Source organism: Sciurus carolinensis, chromosome 1 (genome assembly GCF_902686445.1).
Source record: "Sciurus carolinensis chromosome 1, mSciCar1.2, whole genome shotgun sequence".
Taxonomy (NCBI): Eukaryota; Metazoa; Chordata; class Mammalia; order Rodentia; family Sciuridae; genus Sciurus; species Sciurus carolinensis.
Window position 1 is genome coordinate 65283074 of NC_062213.1, and position 17762 is coordinate 65300835.

At 39.4% G+C, this 17762-nt stretch overlaps 1 protein-coding gene across 4 annotated transcripts in view; it reads right to left on the bottom strand.

Moving 5' to 3' along the window:
- Positions 1–696: 696 nt before the first annotated feature.
- Positions 697–17762, bottom strand: part of Sulf1 (sulfatase 1) — a 169241-nt gene continuing 152175 nt past the window's right edge. For all 4 annotated transcript variants that reach the window (XM_047517759.1, XM_047517770.1, XM_047517764.1 and 1 more), the window contains 4 exons: positions 12568–12710; positions 12352–12475; positions 10473–10506; positions 697–2649 (listed from right to left, as the gene is read on the bottom strand). In XM_047517759.1, coding sequence (XP_047373715.1) covers positions 2619–2649; positions 10473–10506; positions 12352–12475; positions 12568–12710 — 332 coding nt within the window. In that variant the 3' untranslated portion in view covers positions 697–2618. The remainder of the gene's footprint in view (positions 2650–10472; positions 10507–12351; positions 12476–12567; positions 12711–17762) is intronic.

The window sequence follows — 17762 nt, forward strand, 5'->3', positions numbered from 1 at the left end:
CCAGGAAGCCACCCGGTGCTGCCTCTGCCACATCCTTCCTGATGGCAATGAGGCAAATCCATGTCCAAATTTTTGATCTGATAATGTTCTAGAATGTGGGGACTTGGTGGGGGCAAGTGGGGCTTCACAAGTATGATTAAAGTTCAGTCACATAAGCTGAGCTCAGGACTCAAGTTAACTTGCAGGGAACGGGTGTACCACAAAAGCTTGGTTAAGTTCATTTCTCTGAAACAGGTAAAGTTCAAACACATTTTATTTCAAGAATATTGCTTCTAGACTTTCCTGAAGCCAGAATTGTTCTATAAAAGTATCACAGAGTATTATACAGGATTAAAAAAACACAGTATGCTTTCCTAATATCTTGGAATCTTTTTTACAAAGCACATCATTCATGACCATAAATATGTTTATTCTGTCATTCGGCCAATGACACACATCTGATAAACAGCTAGTTAATTTTAACATATGTACAGAGTCTATGATAAAGACTTAAAGTTACCAAAGATTCAACTATAGCAGGTTAAATTTTTCAAAAAAGTTTACCTTGAACACTTAAAGGAAACATAATTTACCTAAATGTTTGAATTACCTAAAAATAAAAAGAAAACCACTGTTAAGCTAAAAAAAAAACAAAAACAAAAACAAAAAAATAACCTTCTTGGGAAGTTGAATGGGCTTTGATGACTCCGATGAGGTAATCCTTTTGCTGAAATTTAAAAGTCTAATACGAAACAAGAATTTTTGCAAGAATACAAATTTCTTCAGAAGCAATTTTGAACTATGTCTTAAAAAAAAAAAAAAAAAAAAAAAAACCAGAACATGGCAATGGTCTTAAAAAGTTACATACCACAATGTTATAAAGTTAACTCCCTTATGGTCTGTTTAAATTATGGGACATTCATGATTTTAGTTTATTGGAAAAAATTCCTTACATAAATTCAAAACTACACATATTTTCTCAACACTTAAGCTTATTAACCAGGCCAAGAAAACAAAAGGCAGATGGAAATAAAAGGTCTTTAGTCCTTTTTTTTTTTTCTATCAAGAAAATAACCACACTTTAGCAATCTTATTAAGCATACAGTGGACAGCTTGAGGCCAGGTGCAGACAGAGGAGGCAATCTTTGTTTTGTTTATTTATTTTCACCACCAATATTATTAGCCACGCCTTTCTGCTAATCAATTTTAGCAAGTCAAGGTAAAACACATGCAATATTTTCTGGCAAAAGCGTATGTTAAACAATATGGGATCCATACTGTGCGTCGTCCTGGAGGGCCTATTTTACTCTGTCACGCTGACAGCAAACAGTGTGTCTGTGATATGTCTGAAGACAAGTAATATGCACCTAATAGACATGGCATTCTGATCTCAAAGTGCAAGGTAACTGAACCCACAGTGACGATGCTGAAAAATTCCAGGGGTTCAGAATCAATCAAAACTTCCTTATGCCGGCAGTGAGAGTATGTTGAAAGATTTGCTGAGGGTGTTGGGTTTTAGAAGCTTGGAAAGGCACAATTCTAGCCATTTGGACTGGGTAACATTTACATATGCATGTCCCTACAATGGTCCGAAGATAATACTGGTTTAGTACAAAAACGAAAACCAAACCAAAACCAAAAACCAAAAAACAAACAAACCCCCCCCCCCCAACCTTTCTGTCTACTCTTGGCAAATAGTGAATCACAATGAGTCCCTGTGTGCCTACCATTTGCACACTAACTCTTCCTGCACAAAGGTACCCAGGGCTGTTTGGAATGTTGGTAGCTATGATTGCCCTTATTAGTTTACTAATAAAAAGTTAAAAAAATACTGTGTTTAGGATAAGGTAATAGTTTAATCTAATCAGGAGGGTGGGAAGGAGGCACTGCCTTCTAGATGGTGGAAGCTCTCCTTTGTGAAATTCTTCCCCATCCGTCCTGCTCTGCTGGAATGAATAGACTGGCCCACACTGGACATGTTGAAGGTCTGATGAACAGAGGCTCCGTCAGAATGCACAGGAAGATAAAACTGGTCTTCAAAAACATCCTCTCCAGGACCAGCGTCTTGGGGAAGTTCTTTCCGATGCCTGCTGATGAGCTGTAGCCTGGGGTGGGGCTGGCTTGCCAACTCGGTCATGCCACTGCCACTGAAGTTGCTTTCAGAAGGAGCGACCTCTTCATGCCCCATCCGTTTTTCAGTTTTACCATTTCTCCAGTGTTCAGAATTCAAATGATTCACTTCTGGAATGTCATTATTCCATTCAAGTTTACTCTCTAGACTTAATGTTGGTCAGTTCTAATGCAGGGTTGGAAGGTTGGCTGGCAAGGTCAAATGAGGTTCTTCCCCAACCCTAGGACCTGGGTCTTCATCTGACTCTGCAGAGGCCATCTCCACTGGCATAGAGAGCTCAGCAGAGACCATCAGGAACCCATCACTGTGAGCAGTTTTAGTCTGACTTGTTTAATTCTGCTCATAGTGACTGTTCAGCAGTGCAAATACTCTATCTACATCCTTCAAGTAATTAGTCCAGTCAACCAGACTAAGTCTATAGTTGAGTCTGTACCCATAGATGTTTTCGTTCACACTGTGTAGTTCCTCCAGGCCTTGCCAGCTTGTGTCTGCTGTGAGACTGGGCAGATTAACCTTCCCATCCGTCCCATAATGGTCCTCTGTGGAGAGAGAGGAAGGTGTCTCATTAGTGCAAACAATGCTTCCTACTTACTGGACAAGCCACTGACACTGCAAATCAATTAGAAATAGAACACTAAAAGGTATTTTCTCCTAACCAAGGAATGGCCTTAGAATACAAAGGTAATTGAATGACAATTAACAATTGGAAAAAGATAAATGCCAGCTTCCTTGGTGTACGCCTGCAATCCCAGCAACTAGGGCCCAGGTGTGAGGATCACAAGCTCAAGGTTAGCCTGGGCAACTTAGAAAGACCCTATCTCACAGAATAAAAAGGGGTGGGGGATGTCCTAAAGCACCCCTGGGCTCAATCCTCAGTACAAAACTGAGAAGGAAAAAAGGAAAGAATAAAGATCCAACAAATAAAACCTTCTCTATGTAGGCATGGTTGGTGTTGGAATTGGCACTGTCCTACCCATCAGAAGACTTGAGTTTTACTGTCACTCTGTAAACAGGAGAGCTTGTGAGTCTGTGTGTCTTGATCCCTCATGGGTAAAACGTGGAAATGTCTGTGCGAGGAAATCATTATTACTTATCGGGTTGCTGGGAAATTGATAGATTTCGAAGTAGTTTAATGCAGTAGGCCATGCTTAGTATAATGTTTTTATTTTATGATCCCTGGCACTCAGTATAAAAACAAATTTGAATGCAGTTCAGGTCTTCATATCAACTGCTTGGATCTGTTTCATTGATTTTTCCCCCTCTGGAAGTCCTATGCCCTCAAAAAGAGAATATTTGAGTGTTTTCACACCTATCTATGCCCTCAATAAGAGAATATTTGAGTGTTTTCACACTTGTGAAGAATGCTGCAGTTTTCTTGCCCTCAGATCTACCTGTATCACTAGGATGACTCTGGTCCTGAAGAAAACAAAACATTTTCTCTCACATGCCTAAGTACCACTTAAAAAGAGGTACAACAAACTACACACAAAGCAATGGAGAGCAGAAAGAAAAATTGGTACAATTACACAAAACCCACAACTTCAGTCTAACTAGAAAAGAGAATGCTACAATCTCAGATCATCTGTAAATTAAAAAAAAAAAAAAAAAAGAGTTAATACCAAATGCCAGCCAAGTTGTATGGCACACTTTGGCTACAAGCCCTGGGAAAACAGTGTGGAAGAGAGAAATATGGATTGAGGATGGAGCCAAAGATTAGTTGAAGTCATCACTGGGAAGAACATCAACCCCAGTATAAAATACTGCCAGAGTCCTGGTACATCACAGCACCTACAGTGGGGGAGGGACTGAGCCCAGAAGATTCTAGGCAGCAGTCTCTGAGAGGCATTGCCTCTAGGAGCAAAGGACACAGAGGAAGGGAGAGAGACCCTTTGCAAACTGGATGGTAAAGGAAGAAGAAAGCAAAAGTGTTCAAGAGAATTCAGAATCTCAAGAAAAAAAGAGAAACAAGAAATTTGAAGACACACGACTTTACCACTCCCACCCCCAAATAAGAAAATAGTAAAGAGAACGGTCACTGAGTTACACTGACAGAAAAGATCCATCTTAAATTAGGAATCCCGTAAATACTCCAAATCCATGAAATAAAAACAACCTAAATCTGCACAAAATTACTTCAAAAGAAAATGGAAAACAAGACTAAAAAAATATCTACCATCCTATGAAAATGTCCCTACCCAAATAAATAGTAAAGTGAAGAAAACTCCAACACACCAGTGCTGAGCAAATTAAATGTAACTAGTCAAGCCTTGGAGGATGGGAAAACTGTCTTAGTCAGAAATGAAATTATATGCAGCAAAGCTGTCCTTCAAGTGTCAAGGCTTCGGGAAAACTGAAACACACAAGAGTGCACAAAATAAATACCACACACCTTAACTCTTCTTGACAATTCTCTAGAGGATGAACTTGGTTCAACCATGAAATCACTGGGGAAAATTCAGGAAAAGGGATTCCTGGTGAACATGTAATTTATTTACCAGAACTTGAAGGAAAAAAAAACACAGAGGAAAGTTGAAAAAAAATATAGGCATTACATAGGACAAAGAAGAAATAAAGCAACTGAAAACAGAAGGAAGGAAGGAGAAGTAGAAGAGATGAAAGAGAATAAGCTCATGGTATGATTTGGGTAATAGTTGAGAGTCAAAGTGCCATTACAGGGTTCTCACTTTTAGAAATATGAGAGAAAAAATTTGTGTTGTTTTAATTTATTACAGTAGCAATAAGAAACTAATAAAATATTTAAAAGATAATGGTAACACAAAAAATTATAGATTGATATCATTCATAAATATTACAGAGAAACTTTCAATATTAGTAACTAGAATTCACTATTAAGAAAATAACAGAATGAATTAGAGGGATTTATTTCAGGAATAAAAGGTTGATTCATTCTTAGAAAATCTATTAATAAAAGGCACCAAATTAGTAGATCAAAGAGAAAAAATTATCGGAGCATCTCCATAAATGCTGAAAAAAATTCAGTACTCACAATGATAAAACATTAAAAACTGATGACTATGTCTTTAACATGCTAAATGTATATGTAACTTAGTCCAAAAGCCTGCCTCTCTCTTAATGGGGGAAATCCTCAAAGCATTTTCCTTTCTATCAGGAACAAGGTAATATTCTGCTGGAAGCATTAATTCACTCAATTACAGGTAACTCTGCAGGTATAGGGATAGATGTCCATATAGACATGTGCTCTATCCACACAAGGATCTCAGGGGAAAGGTGCCTCTGTAGCAATTTCATACAATTCAAGCCCAGACCTTGGAGCTCAAGTCCCTCTCTAAAAGGAACTGGAGATTTTGGAGACACAACTGATTCCAGATGTTGGGAGGCAAAAATACAAGATGAACCCGGAACACACTGCTGGGTAAGAAAGCAACACAGTGGGGCTGGGGAGATAGCTCACCTGGTAGAGTGCTTGCCTTGCAAGCACAAGGCCCTGGGTTCAATCCCCAGCACCGCAAAAAAAAAAAAAAAAAAAAGAAAGCAACACAGTGCTAAAGAACAATAGGGATGCCCCAGAAGCACACTGAAGCCACTGGAGGGACACCAGTGACTGAACTTGGAACACTGCAGCCATTAAAAGGCATAATGATAGCAAAAGAACATCCATGGAATAAAAGGAAGGCCCACCATTCCATATGAATATAAATAAAGAGGGAAGAGGGGAAATCACTTCTTTACCATGGAACACTACCTAAGAAATGGAAGGATGGAAGGAACACCCAGAGTCTCTCGGGAGGCTAAAGCAGGAGGATTGCTAGTTCAAAGCTAGCCTCAGCAACAGGGGTTTAGCTCAGTGGTTAAGTGCCTCTGGGTTCAATCCCTAGTACCCCCCACAAAAAAAAAAAAAAAAGAAAGAAAGAAATGGGAGTAGAAAAATCATCATCATTGATAGTCATGTTAACAATGAGCAACTGAGCAATTCAGGCAAGAATCAAGACTGTCTGCAAAAGCTAGTAAGTGAATTACTTATTAATTTAAAAAAGGAGGAACAGTAATTGTATAGAGGATTAACCTAGAAATCCACACTTCAGCCAAATTATCAAAGGTTGCACCACCAAACAGATGTCCTGCAGTTCCTGATAAGATACACTGAGGGCACAATGCTATTTTTGGAATATTCCTGCCTCAAATGCACAACTTCATCTCATGAGGAGGGAATATCAGACAAACCCCAAAACACAAAACAATTGACCTGTACTTTTCAAAATGTCATTACCAATGATAAAATGTTGAGGAACTGTTCCAGAAGATGTGATACAGAAAAGAGGTGACAATTTACTGCAATGTATGGTTCTGAACTAGATTCCAAATCAAGCAAAGTCAAAAAGCTATAATTAAAACATTATTGGGACAATTGGTGACATTTGAATATGGAAATATGGAATGTGGATTAGATAATGCTACTGTATCAACATTGAATTGCCTGCTTTTGATAATGTACAACAGTTATGTGAGCAACTCTTAGGAAACACATATTAAAGCATTTTTATATAAAGGGGTATGGTATGATGTCTGCAAATTTCTCAAAACTGATTCAGTAAAAGAAAAGTGTATAATATTGGGGGAGGGGCAGAGAGAACAAGAGAAAATGTGAATAGAGCAAAATTTCTTGGAACTGTTCTTACAAGTTTCTGTAAATGAAAAGTTAAATCAAAATAGAATATTGAAAAAGTATTAGACTTTAGAATCTAAAACCTCCATGTGCCTGCCCTGGGTTCTGCCAGTCTTCAGCTCACAAAAGGAAGCCTTTGTCTTAGGCCATTTTGAGGTTCTTTACAAAGAAATAAAAGATCTGAGTAGGTTTGTTCTGAAGAGAGAATCTTTAGAATAAATCTAGATGATTTCAAGTTGTGGTAATTGTCACCCAACCCTGGAAACAGAAAGGCTGTGAAACCACTAAGAAAGATTCAAGAACACACCTGGTTCTCAAACTGAGTTGTAGTTCTTTCTGGATGATGCAAAATATGCTAACATCCTGTGAGTTAGCATCTCTACCCACTTGGGAACACTGTTTCTTTGATAGACGTGTTCTCAGTTCTACTTTACTAAGAACACCCACCACTTCCTGGAGGTTGCTTGTGCCATGCTGTTCTCAGCATGCTCACCTGCAAGGCTGCGACTTGAACCCAAGACTGTCTGGCTCTAGCACCTGCGTTCATAACCACAGCGTGGTATAGCCGAGTCACCCACAGCCATCTTTAGGACTAACTGTTCCTCTAGGGAGAGATAAATAAATACAAGTCAAAGCAATTGAACAGAGTCTGGCTGTTGAGGGTGGAGTTCCATGTGGTCAACTGGCCTGGAGGATCTGGACAAAGGCTCTAGAAGCATATTTGCCAGATCCACACTACCCAGAACTACTCACCATAGTCCTACACTGATCAGTTCAGGACAGGACAACTGGTCGACCTCAGATTTTGGGAAAGGACTACTACTCGACCACCCAGGGTGAGAGGAAGAGAGAAGATACTGTCTAAAACACATAGTCACACACTGATCAGCTCAGGATGGGACAACGAGTTGACCTCAGCTTTTTGGGAAAGGACAACTGGTTGATCATCCTGGAGGCGAGAGAGAGAGAGAGAGAGAGAGAGAGAGAGAGAGAGAGAGAGGTCTGTCCCTTACAGTCACTGGGCCCACTGTCATGACTGCTAGGAGCTCTTTGAAGACATCGAAGAACAGCAGTGGGGACTTTCAAACGCAAACGGAAAAATAAACACCCCTCAACCTGTTGATTCTACTGCATTTTGCAAGACAGAATTTACTGCTTTCAACTCAAGCTAAAATTATTTCCTAAGTCATGGGTGCCATGACTTTTTCTCACTGGAAAAAGACTGCCTAAGAAAAGCATTTCAGCTACCTTTGCCTCTTACACTTCATAACTATGAAAACAAATCAACAAACAAAAATAAAAACAGGGAACAGTTTTTTGAAGCCCCTCTAAGTAAATCTGAAGATTAAAATTTGAAAATCTATAAAAAGAAGACAGTTTTAAAACACTTATAATTCACCTGGTACAAGATAAATTTTCAAAAATACTGTTGGGCTTTTTAATTCCAGGTCCTTCAGCTCTGATAGTTATCATTCCTCTCATTAAATTTAAGATACATCTGAACTAGTTTTTTTAAACTAACAAAGTCTTAAAAAACTAAGGCTTTATAAAACAAAATGAGAACTAAGCCTTTTGAGTGGCCTTGAGTGGTGGACCATAGATGGAGGGCTCTACTGGTAAACCCAGAGTTGCAGGTTTTCTGCCACCATGTATAGTGGCTTGTTTTGCATCTGTTCCAAAAAAACACTATGAACAGGCAAAGCCACATTCAACATGCATGTAGGGTCCAGGTTTGCTTGACGAGGCAAATGTCCTCTTGGCAACCCCATGTCAAGATGTGTCTGCCATGGTAAACATCTGCTGTGTGACGGTTCACTTCATGGATTATGAAAAGGTGGAGTCTGAAAATTGTAGTTATTTTGAGTTATAGCGTACCCTTACAGTTGTCTTTGGTAAGGAACTTCAAAAGAAAAAAAGAAAAAAAAAAAGTAAAAGGTAACATTCTGTCACCCTTGTTCATGTGCTTTCCAAAGCTAAAGTTGCCAAGGATGTGTCAAAGTGACCTCAAAAACAATTGATTATTTAGCTCCTTGGATGGTGGTGGCAAGGATCAGGAAAGAGGAACTTCCTGTCACAGATGCCTGTCACTTGATTGCAACCCAACTGCAGTTAAACATCCTTCATTTCAGTTGTCCAGGGAGGACTTCACGGAAATAACTCTGACTCAGCTCTCACTAGATGCGTAACTTGAGTCACCTCCTAGTACCCTTTTATCTCTTTCATGACAGAAGTGAGAGGATGCTAGGCTGACAATCTCTTGGCTGTAAAATGGAGTGCTTTATAGAATAACTGTAAAGTCAATATTTAGGGTTAGGTTCTTTTATAATGTTAGACTTCAGAAATGTCTTAGTGTGACCACGGGAAGTAGGAAAAATAGTCCTGGTGTATGAAATATCACATCGTCAGTCCACACCCTGGGGAGACCTGCTCAAGGATGGATTCTTCTGCTCCATCTTTTATGTGTGCTGGTGGGAGTGGTGACTCAGGGTTGGTGTGGGGACAGATGGAGGAAAGGAAAGAAGACGGGAGAGAAGAGAAAATAGAAGAGATGCATAAATGCCTATAAAACATCCTCAAAACTCCAGTTTCTTTGGTTTGTTTTCACCTTCCCCAACACCGTCCTACTGTCATTTAGCTTCTTTTTGGACCAACCAGTTGCCTCTAAAAGGACAAATCTGAGACCCTAGCTCAGAAGGACAGAGGGAGAGACAGCAGGGTGAACAGAGTTGCCTGGAAGGGCAATATTCTTTTGCTTCTCTGAGAAGATTTCCACAGGCATGGCACTGATTGAGTTCATGTTTCTTTGGAAGAAATTTTTCTCCTAAGAGCATTCGTTAAAAAAGATTCTGGCACATCCACGCCTCTGTGCCCTCTCAGCAGAGGTGGAAAGGACAGACCCCCATCTACTTCACATGGCGTGCCTTCAGTAGACCCTCTTGAGATCTGTGCAGTGACCGACATTCCTGGGTGACCAGGGACACATTCCAGTGTCTGGGTCCCCCCTCAAGAGCACAACGAGATAGGAGGGATAGATGTGACTGAAGGCGGATAAGATGTCAAGAGGTCAAGAGGGATGCTTCTGATGTCTATGTGTCTCAGCGCTACGCTGAGACTTCACTGAGTCTTGACTCCGGATACCCTGCCCTTACTCCCTGCACCTTCTCTTAATTCACAACCACCCTGCAGAGCCTTCCATGTTCTCTAATGAAGGCTGCTTTTGCCATTGAATGACCATTAATAAGGAAATTCCTTCTGCTTACTCGAACTTCAACTTTAGAATGTCCTTAAATTTCTCATTAGTCCTTTTGTGTGGCCGATGTTATATTTAATAAAAATCTTTAATGGTTTCCACGAAGACTCCCGCCAAATTAATTGACACCACAAAGAGAAGAAATCTCCCATCCTCTCCCAGGGCTCCCAAAGGCCAGTCTGTGTTTCTCCCCTTTCACATCATTCCATGCTTCAAAGTATCACCCAGTAAGCACACCAGCATGGGGGTGAGTAAGTGCTCGGAGATGCAACTTGCTGGGTCAATGAACTGATATAAAAGCAAAGCCACAGATCTGCAACAGGGACAAAATATGATGGAGAATGCAGTTAGAACAAGCATGCACCCCAAGCTATGATCCAAAACATGTAAGAAGCAGAAATTAGTTGAAATGTCAGGAACATGCAATTATTGGAAAGAATTTTCTAGGAATAAAAAAGTGTGAATACCTGTGTGGGTCATAGCTTCCTCCATCTTTATTTCCTGATATATAAAAATACAAGAGTGATTTGTGTTAGCCTGAGAACTCATAAAACCATTCACTATGTAGTTTTTCATGCATAACATCTAAACCCTAGAAAGAAACATATTGGGTTAAATACAGACAGTGCTGAAATGCAGAGACTTTCTATTAGAGGGGTTTGAAATGAGGACTGAAAGCTATAAATAAAAAGTTTTAAGATTCAAAAAAAAAAAAAAAAAAAAAAACAAGAAAAAGAAAAGTAAGAGTTCCCATGAAAAAATGAAAGCAAGTTCATTTAAAAGCAGTGAGATAAGTACTTCCGGAAGTTCATGTGATTCTTAGTAGACATTAAATTTGGGCATTTTTTTTTTAGACAAAACACTTGAAAAATGGATCCATAATGATCTCCCTTAGAAATAGTCTAGAAGGTGGACGACTTGAAGTGGAGCCGCAATAACAGATTCCACCTGGCACGTCATTCACCATTAAGGACTCTATCAGATGTCACCAAGTGGAGCTGCCACATCATTGCCAGTAAGTTAGAGGGTCATGTTCTTTTGGGGAGAGGTATCTGGGTGTAATATTTCTAGTGCCTCTAAGAGTTGGCTTAGATTCCAGGCCTTTGTTGGCTTTTTCTTTCTTTCTTTTTTTTTTTTTGTAAGATTTCAGGAAAAGGTCATGAGATAAGCAGGATATTTGAAAAGATTTGAGCTGAGAGGGGTCAGTGACCAAGGGACTTATTCTGTAAGCTCAGTCCTCTCCCAGCCAGCGACTAATTTTCACTAAGTGTTAACTGAGAAGTGCTGATTGAGAACTGCTATGTGATCTCTCTCACAGGACTTATATTTTCTTATAGGATACTCACAGCCAGAAACCTTTAGGATCCTATAGTGGTGGACATAACAGGCAGGAGGGTTAGGAGGGGGCCCCCTTTCTCCCTTCAAGTCATATGGCCCAGAGAGATGCCCACTTAAATTGCCCACTTATATATGCTCTACATGGGACTCACAGACACAGGTTAAAAGTTGGTTGCATAAAAAGGGCTCCTGAAAACCTCTCCCAAATGCCTGTGAGTCCAGCTGTTCACCCTTTTGGGGTGGACAGTCTCTGCAATATTAATGCTCTTACTAGCTTCAGTTCTTTCTCTTTGCTTCTATGGCTAGCTGATATTTAAATTTCCACATAAGTGATGAGAAGCAATGAGTACTCTCATTAACTGGGAAAAAACTGGGACTGATTTTGAAAGAGAAATGCATCTCCAATAGCCAGAGGAGAAGTCAGTTCAACACTGCAGAGCCAGGAGGGAACACCTGGCTGATTCCATACGAACCCTCTTATACTTTCAGATCCCAAGGGAATAAACTGCTCAGATATCTCTATTTTCAGATGGGAACTACTGGCAAAAATAAATCTAATTCACTGTATTATAGGGAGGGAGCCAATGGGGGGAGGGACCCAAACTGTGACAAACTGAAATAGGGCATTGTATGTTTCCATCTAAGTTCCCTTAACAAAAGAGGAGCTTCTGATTTTCTTAGAATGTATTTTATGACTGTTGACAGCAACAGCAAGGAAATCCTCAAAGCTTTGTCTCATCTTCTGATGGATACTTTTCAAGAATTGGAGTTCACTAATCCCACAGGCCTACAGGAGAGATTGGAAGGAAACGCTCACCAAATCTTTTTCAACTGCGCACCCAGAGCTAAGTTTAGAGGCTAAATTATGCTTGGAATTGCCTGGAAAGTTTCCCTATACATATCCCAAGCTATATGTTTTCATGCATATAAATATTTCAAAGACAGAAAACTTGGTCACACAAAGAAATTTCCAGGTAACACAGAAAAACACAAGATTGTCGTCCTTACCAATTTCCAGACCCTTTGGTCTTGGGTTGCACTGTTTATATCCTTGACAGCTGCGGAGTTCCATCAGCTGTACGTGTAGCTGGTTCAAAATGCCCCGCTCTACTGTGTGCACGGTGTTTGTGAGCTGTGGAGGAAGAGCAGGGTGACAGATTGAAGTTCACGCCCGGGTTCTTCTCTTTCCAAAAACCTTTCTAAAGTGAAAACATATTATCCTACCTGATAAGGATCTGTATTCATATCGAAGTACTCCAGAAAGCCAGTAGCGAACTCACAGAAAAGAAAATTATGCGTCTCATTAACTGTACGCAAACACCAGTAGGTGTTATTGTTAGAACTGGTGCAAGCGCAGAAAGATCCCACTGTTGGATAAGAAAGGAAAACAAAACAAGAAGAATGAAAAGCCAGTTATCTCCGTGTTCTTTGCATTGTTAAGTGGCATGTGTTCTATCTTAGGAATCCTGTGTTTGATGTTAAGGATGACTATACTTCCCCCACTCTGCACGAATTTGTTATGAAACTAGGTGAAAGTGGAAAACAAGACGGTTAAGGTGTAGAGGGTGAAGGCAAAGTGGAGTTTCAGCCTGATCCTCCACTTAGTTCTGTTAGACAGAAGTATCCGTAGTGGGGTGAATGGAGATTGGAAAGAAAAATATCAGAACATCTACTGATGGTTGTTTTTACCTTTTTTGAAAAAGGAAAAAGAAGAGATGGAGCTGGTGCTATGGCCTGTTCTCTAGGCCACATGGCCAGTGTCAAAAATGGTCCATGAAAAGATAGGGCTCTGCAGTATGAAGTGTTTTGGAGAAGGCTTGAACCCAGCTTGGTGGATTCTGGGATGATGTCATTTGAAATCATTGTAGACTCATTTTAATATGTGATTAACTTTGACCACAAACATCTTTTGTACCATGCAGAAATTGCCTGGTTAACTTGTACAAAGTATTGAAAAGAGATATCAAATTAAAAAATAAAACATCCACTGTTTTTTTTTCCCCAAAAGGCAAAGGGTCTGAATTTGCTGACCTTTCCTATAAATGGTAATCAAATTTCAGGAACATAGTGCCTAGCAAATATTTTCAAAAACAATTAGGATAGGCATACTTAATAAGTGTTCTTTGTACATTATACATTTTCCATGTATTAGCTCATTGAATCCTCAAATTAACCCTTTGAGACAGTTTATTATTATTGTCTTCATTTTGCAGATGAGAAAACCAAGGTACAGGGAGGTTAAGTAATTTGTCCAGGCTGAATCATTGATAATTGGCAGCATGGGAGTCTGACCACAGGCTTACTGGTAACTGCTAGACTCTTCTATCCTTTGTAGTAGAAGATGTACTATGTCTGTCCTCTTAAGTGAAAGGGGATATTTTAAACAATGAGTGAAAAGTGATTGTTCTAAAAAAATAAGTTTTATTATTTTGGAGTAGCAGGTTCACAGAAAAATTGAGAGGAATGTCAGAGTGTTCCCATATATCCCCTGTCCCCATGGATGTACAACCTCCCCCAGAACTGACATCCCACAACAGGCTCATTTGTTAGAAATGATGAACCTACTTTGACACATTCGTACTCTTGTGGTGTACATTCTATAGGGTTGGACCATATATAATGGCATGCATCTGCCATTATAGTATCATACAGAGGAATGTTATTGACCCTCAAATCCTGGGTTCTTCTAGGCCCTCTTCAGACAACCCTGAAATGTTTTTACAAAAGAAGAGAGGACATCTTAGAAATGAATGATTGAGAATGATTTCACCATTATATGATTTTTTTTTTCACTGAAAGCAGGTGCTATGTTATTCATAACATAGTATTTTTAGGAAAACATTTAACTCACATCGAGAAAAATTAAAAACTGTGGAACCAGAACTTTCTAATCTCCCAAATCAATATTTTAAATAGGGTTTGAACTTGTTTCATAAAATATATTAATATGATAACTTCTGATCACTTTTCCAGAATAATGGATGAATCTCAGGGATGATGAGAATTTATAAGTGAAATTTCAATAAAAATGACTGTTTAGTTAATGGTAGTAGTTTAAAAAACAAATAGCCCGATTTACTCAGCATGCTGAGGATGCACATCTATTGAGTCAGCACATCTTTCCAAGTTATCTTTCAAATAAAGGCAGTTGTTAAGACCACGTTTCCAAAATGAAATGATCTTTTGGCTCACTGCATTTTAAAGTGACACCAAGATTGAAAAAAGAACAAAAACAGACTTAATAAGTGTAAGCAATGTATTCTGGGACCCCCAAAGGATAAAATGAAAAATATTTTTCGAGACTCTTTACTTTTATCTCTTAAAATTTTTATTTTGTGAATTTTTATAAGGCACAGGACAAGTTAATATGATATAATTATAGACTATGCGATCGTTTTTTAAAAAAACTGATAGCTGTACATAATAAAAAATGTTTAGATACCATTGCATTAGAGGATCAGTTGCCTGGGGGGACTTCATTTTTCTCTCTCTCTTTCTTTCTTTTTTTTTTTTTTGTTACTGTTGAATATCTACTACAATGCCAAAGATTCAAGTTGGCATTGCTAATAGAAGTAATAGGGGAATAACAACATTAAAATATAAAATAGGAGAGATAAATATACAAATATCACATATTATTCTTCAAATTTTAAATTTCACTAGGTACATCACATATATATCACTTATATAACACAAACACACAGCTACCATATGTATTTGTGTATGTATACATGGGATCCTGACATAAAATGTATTTTTTTTTAACTGTGGTTTGTTGTAAAAAAACAAAAAAATTCTGACTGTCCCAGAAGATCAATATCAAGAATGTTGTGTACTAGAAAAAGCCAAAGTTTGGTTTGAATGAGATCTACTCTCCTCTTTGCTCCTGAAAGCCACGTGGCACCAGGAGACTATCTGACTCCCTTTTAGGTTCCTCACATCATTAGCAGTGACGCCCAGGGGCAGGCACTCAAGCTTAGTTAAATTAAGAGGGGTGGGAGGGGTGGGGGAAAGGAAAAATAACAGAATGAGACAAACATCACTTCCCTATATTCATATATGATTACACAAATGGTACGACTTTACTTCATGTACAACCAGAGAAACAAGCTGTACCCCATTTGTTTACAATGAATCAAAATAAATAAATTATCAAAAAAAAAAATCTTAGTTAAATTGACACTAGCTGATTTGATCTTGGACGGGGTAGTGTGCTTGCAGGCTTATTTATTCCCTAACATTGGTTCTGCATTTCCTTTGTGTCAGGGCAGGCGGTGTTACATAGACATGGGATCTTATCTGAGGAGCTTGCAGTCCAAAGGGAAGACCAATGTCAAGGGAAAACAAAATCTAACAACAACAACAATAATGTATGATTACAAATGTGATACGTCCAATGGAGAAAAAGCAGAGCTTGCTGACAGTGTGTAGCAGGCCTTCGGTATTCAGGTGGGATTGATTCCAGAATGTTCCAAGGATACCAAAATCTTCACATGTTCAAATTCCTTCTAGAAAATGTCTGAGCATTTGCATACAAACTATGCACATCCTGCTGTATACTTTAAATCACTAGATTACTTGTAATACCTAATACAACTGTGTAAGTAGTTGTCATACTCTATTGTTTAGAAAACAATGAAAAGAAAACAAGTCTGCACATGTTCAGTACAGGCAAAAATTTTTCTGAATATATTCCATGGGTCATTAGTTGAATCTGTGGGTGCAGAACCCATGGATATGGGAGAACTAAGTGTGTGATAGGGGATTAACTTAGTCTGGGGCACAGGGAAGATGTCTGTGAGAAGTACCTTTACAACTGAGGTCTGAAAGATGAGTAGATGTTTGACAAGTATAGAACTTTGGGTGGGCATCAGGACAAGAGTCTTCTAGGAAGAGAGAGCATGTGCAAAGGCCCTGTGATGGGAGAGGGTTCTGGATGCTTGAGGAAGAAAGAGAAGCTGAGTAGTAGAAGTAGGCAAGGAAGTAGGAGGAAGGAAATGGTTTCAGAGTAGGACTAAAGTGCAGCATGCAAGGCTTCATGGGATATGCTAAGGATTTTGCTTTTTCAGTCTAAGAAAAAAGAGGATGTTCCTAGGAGATCATTTTAACTCTGTATGGAATGGATTGGTGAGAGCCAGAGGAGTCTGAGAGACCAAATACAAGGCTTGGCAGTGTTTCAGGTAAAGCAACAGTGGTTTGGGCAGGGCGGCCTTTGCTCAGACAAGAAAGCACAGAGAGGTACAAAGACCTACTCATGGCATGAGCAAACTCAGGCTTCCTGTTTTGAATGTTCCATCTTTTGAGAGGCTTTCCAATCTGGGATGAAGCAAATGTGTCACTTCCTCAGAAACCCTGCTCCTGCCATTCCTTCTGCTGGGATGAGGCTCCCTTCCACTTGGGCGACTTTTCTCCACTCTTTAAGTTTCAGCTCAAATTTCACGCCACTGCCGAAGTTTGGATCTGGCATGTTTCTTCCCCAAAGGCTCATGTTTTAAAGGCTTGCTCCCCAGAGTGGTGTGATTGGGAGGCCGTGGAACCCTTAAGAGGGGGGCCAGCTGGAAGGTCTTAGGTCATTGGGGGCATTGAAACACTTGAAAGGGCTATTGAGACCCTGGCTCCTTCCTTTTTCTCTCTTTGCTTCCTGGATGAAGTAAGACAAGCAGCTTCTTCCACCCCGTGTTCCCACCATGGTGTCCTGTCTTGCCACAGGCCCAAGACCAGAGGTCAATTAAGGACTGAGACTTCCAAAATTGTAATTCAAAATAAACCTTTCCTTTTTAAAAGCTGATTATCTCAGGAATTTTGCCACAGCAATGGAAAGCTGACTAATACACCCATCATCCCCACCCTCTCTAAAAGAGTTCCCTTAGAACTTTTGATCACTGTTTCCTATATTGCATGACTACAAATTGTAATTAGTTTATTTCATTTTCTTTCTTGGCTCACCTTCTCCCCATTAGAATGTAAGTATTAAGAAGATACAGAACAAGGTATCCTGTTCATTATTCTGTCTCCAGTATGTAGCCCAGAACCTGGCAGAGAACAAACCCTCAGCAATCTGAATAATCCTCAGAAAGTCCCAAACTACATTTCAGGAACTCTATCATGAGTTAAGTGCAATGACTTTAAGAGTCATTTGGTCTTGATGCAAATGGGAATGTAAATGCAAACATGTAAATGCAAATCAAGAAACATCAAAAGAAGATGATAAAACAAAAATCCTGCTGCTTAGGCCCTCAACCTCCACCAAGGATGGTCTATGGATTCCTTGGGAGTTCCAAATCCCAGTTTGAGAAACAGGCTCCCATGGACTCCAGAGATCATCTCAGTTGGAGGACTGGAGCTTTTATCTACTCCATGGACTGGCAGGTCTTCAATTGAGAGAATGTACCACAAAAATCTAAGGTATTATTTCTACA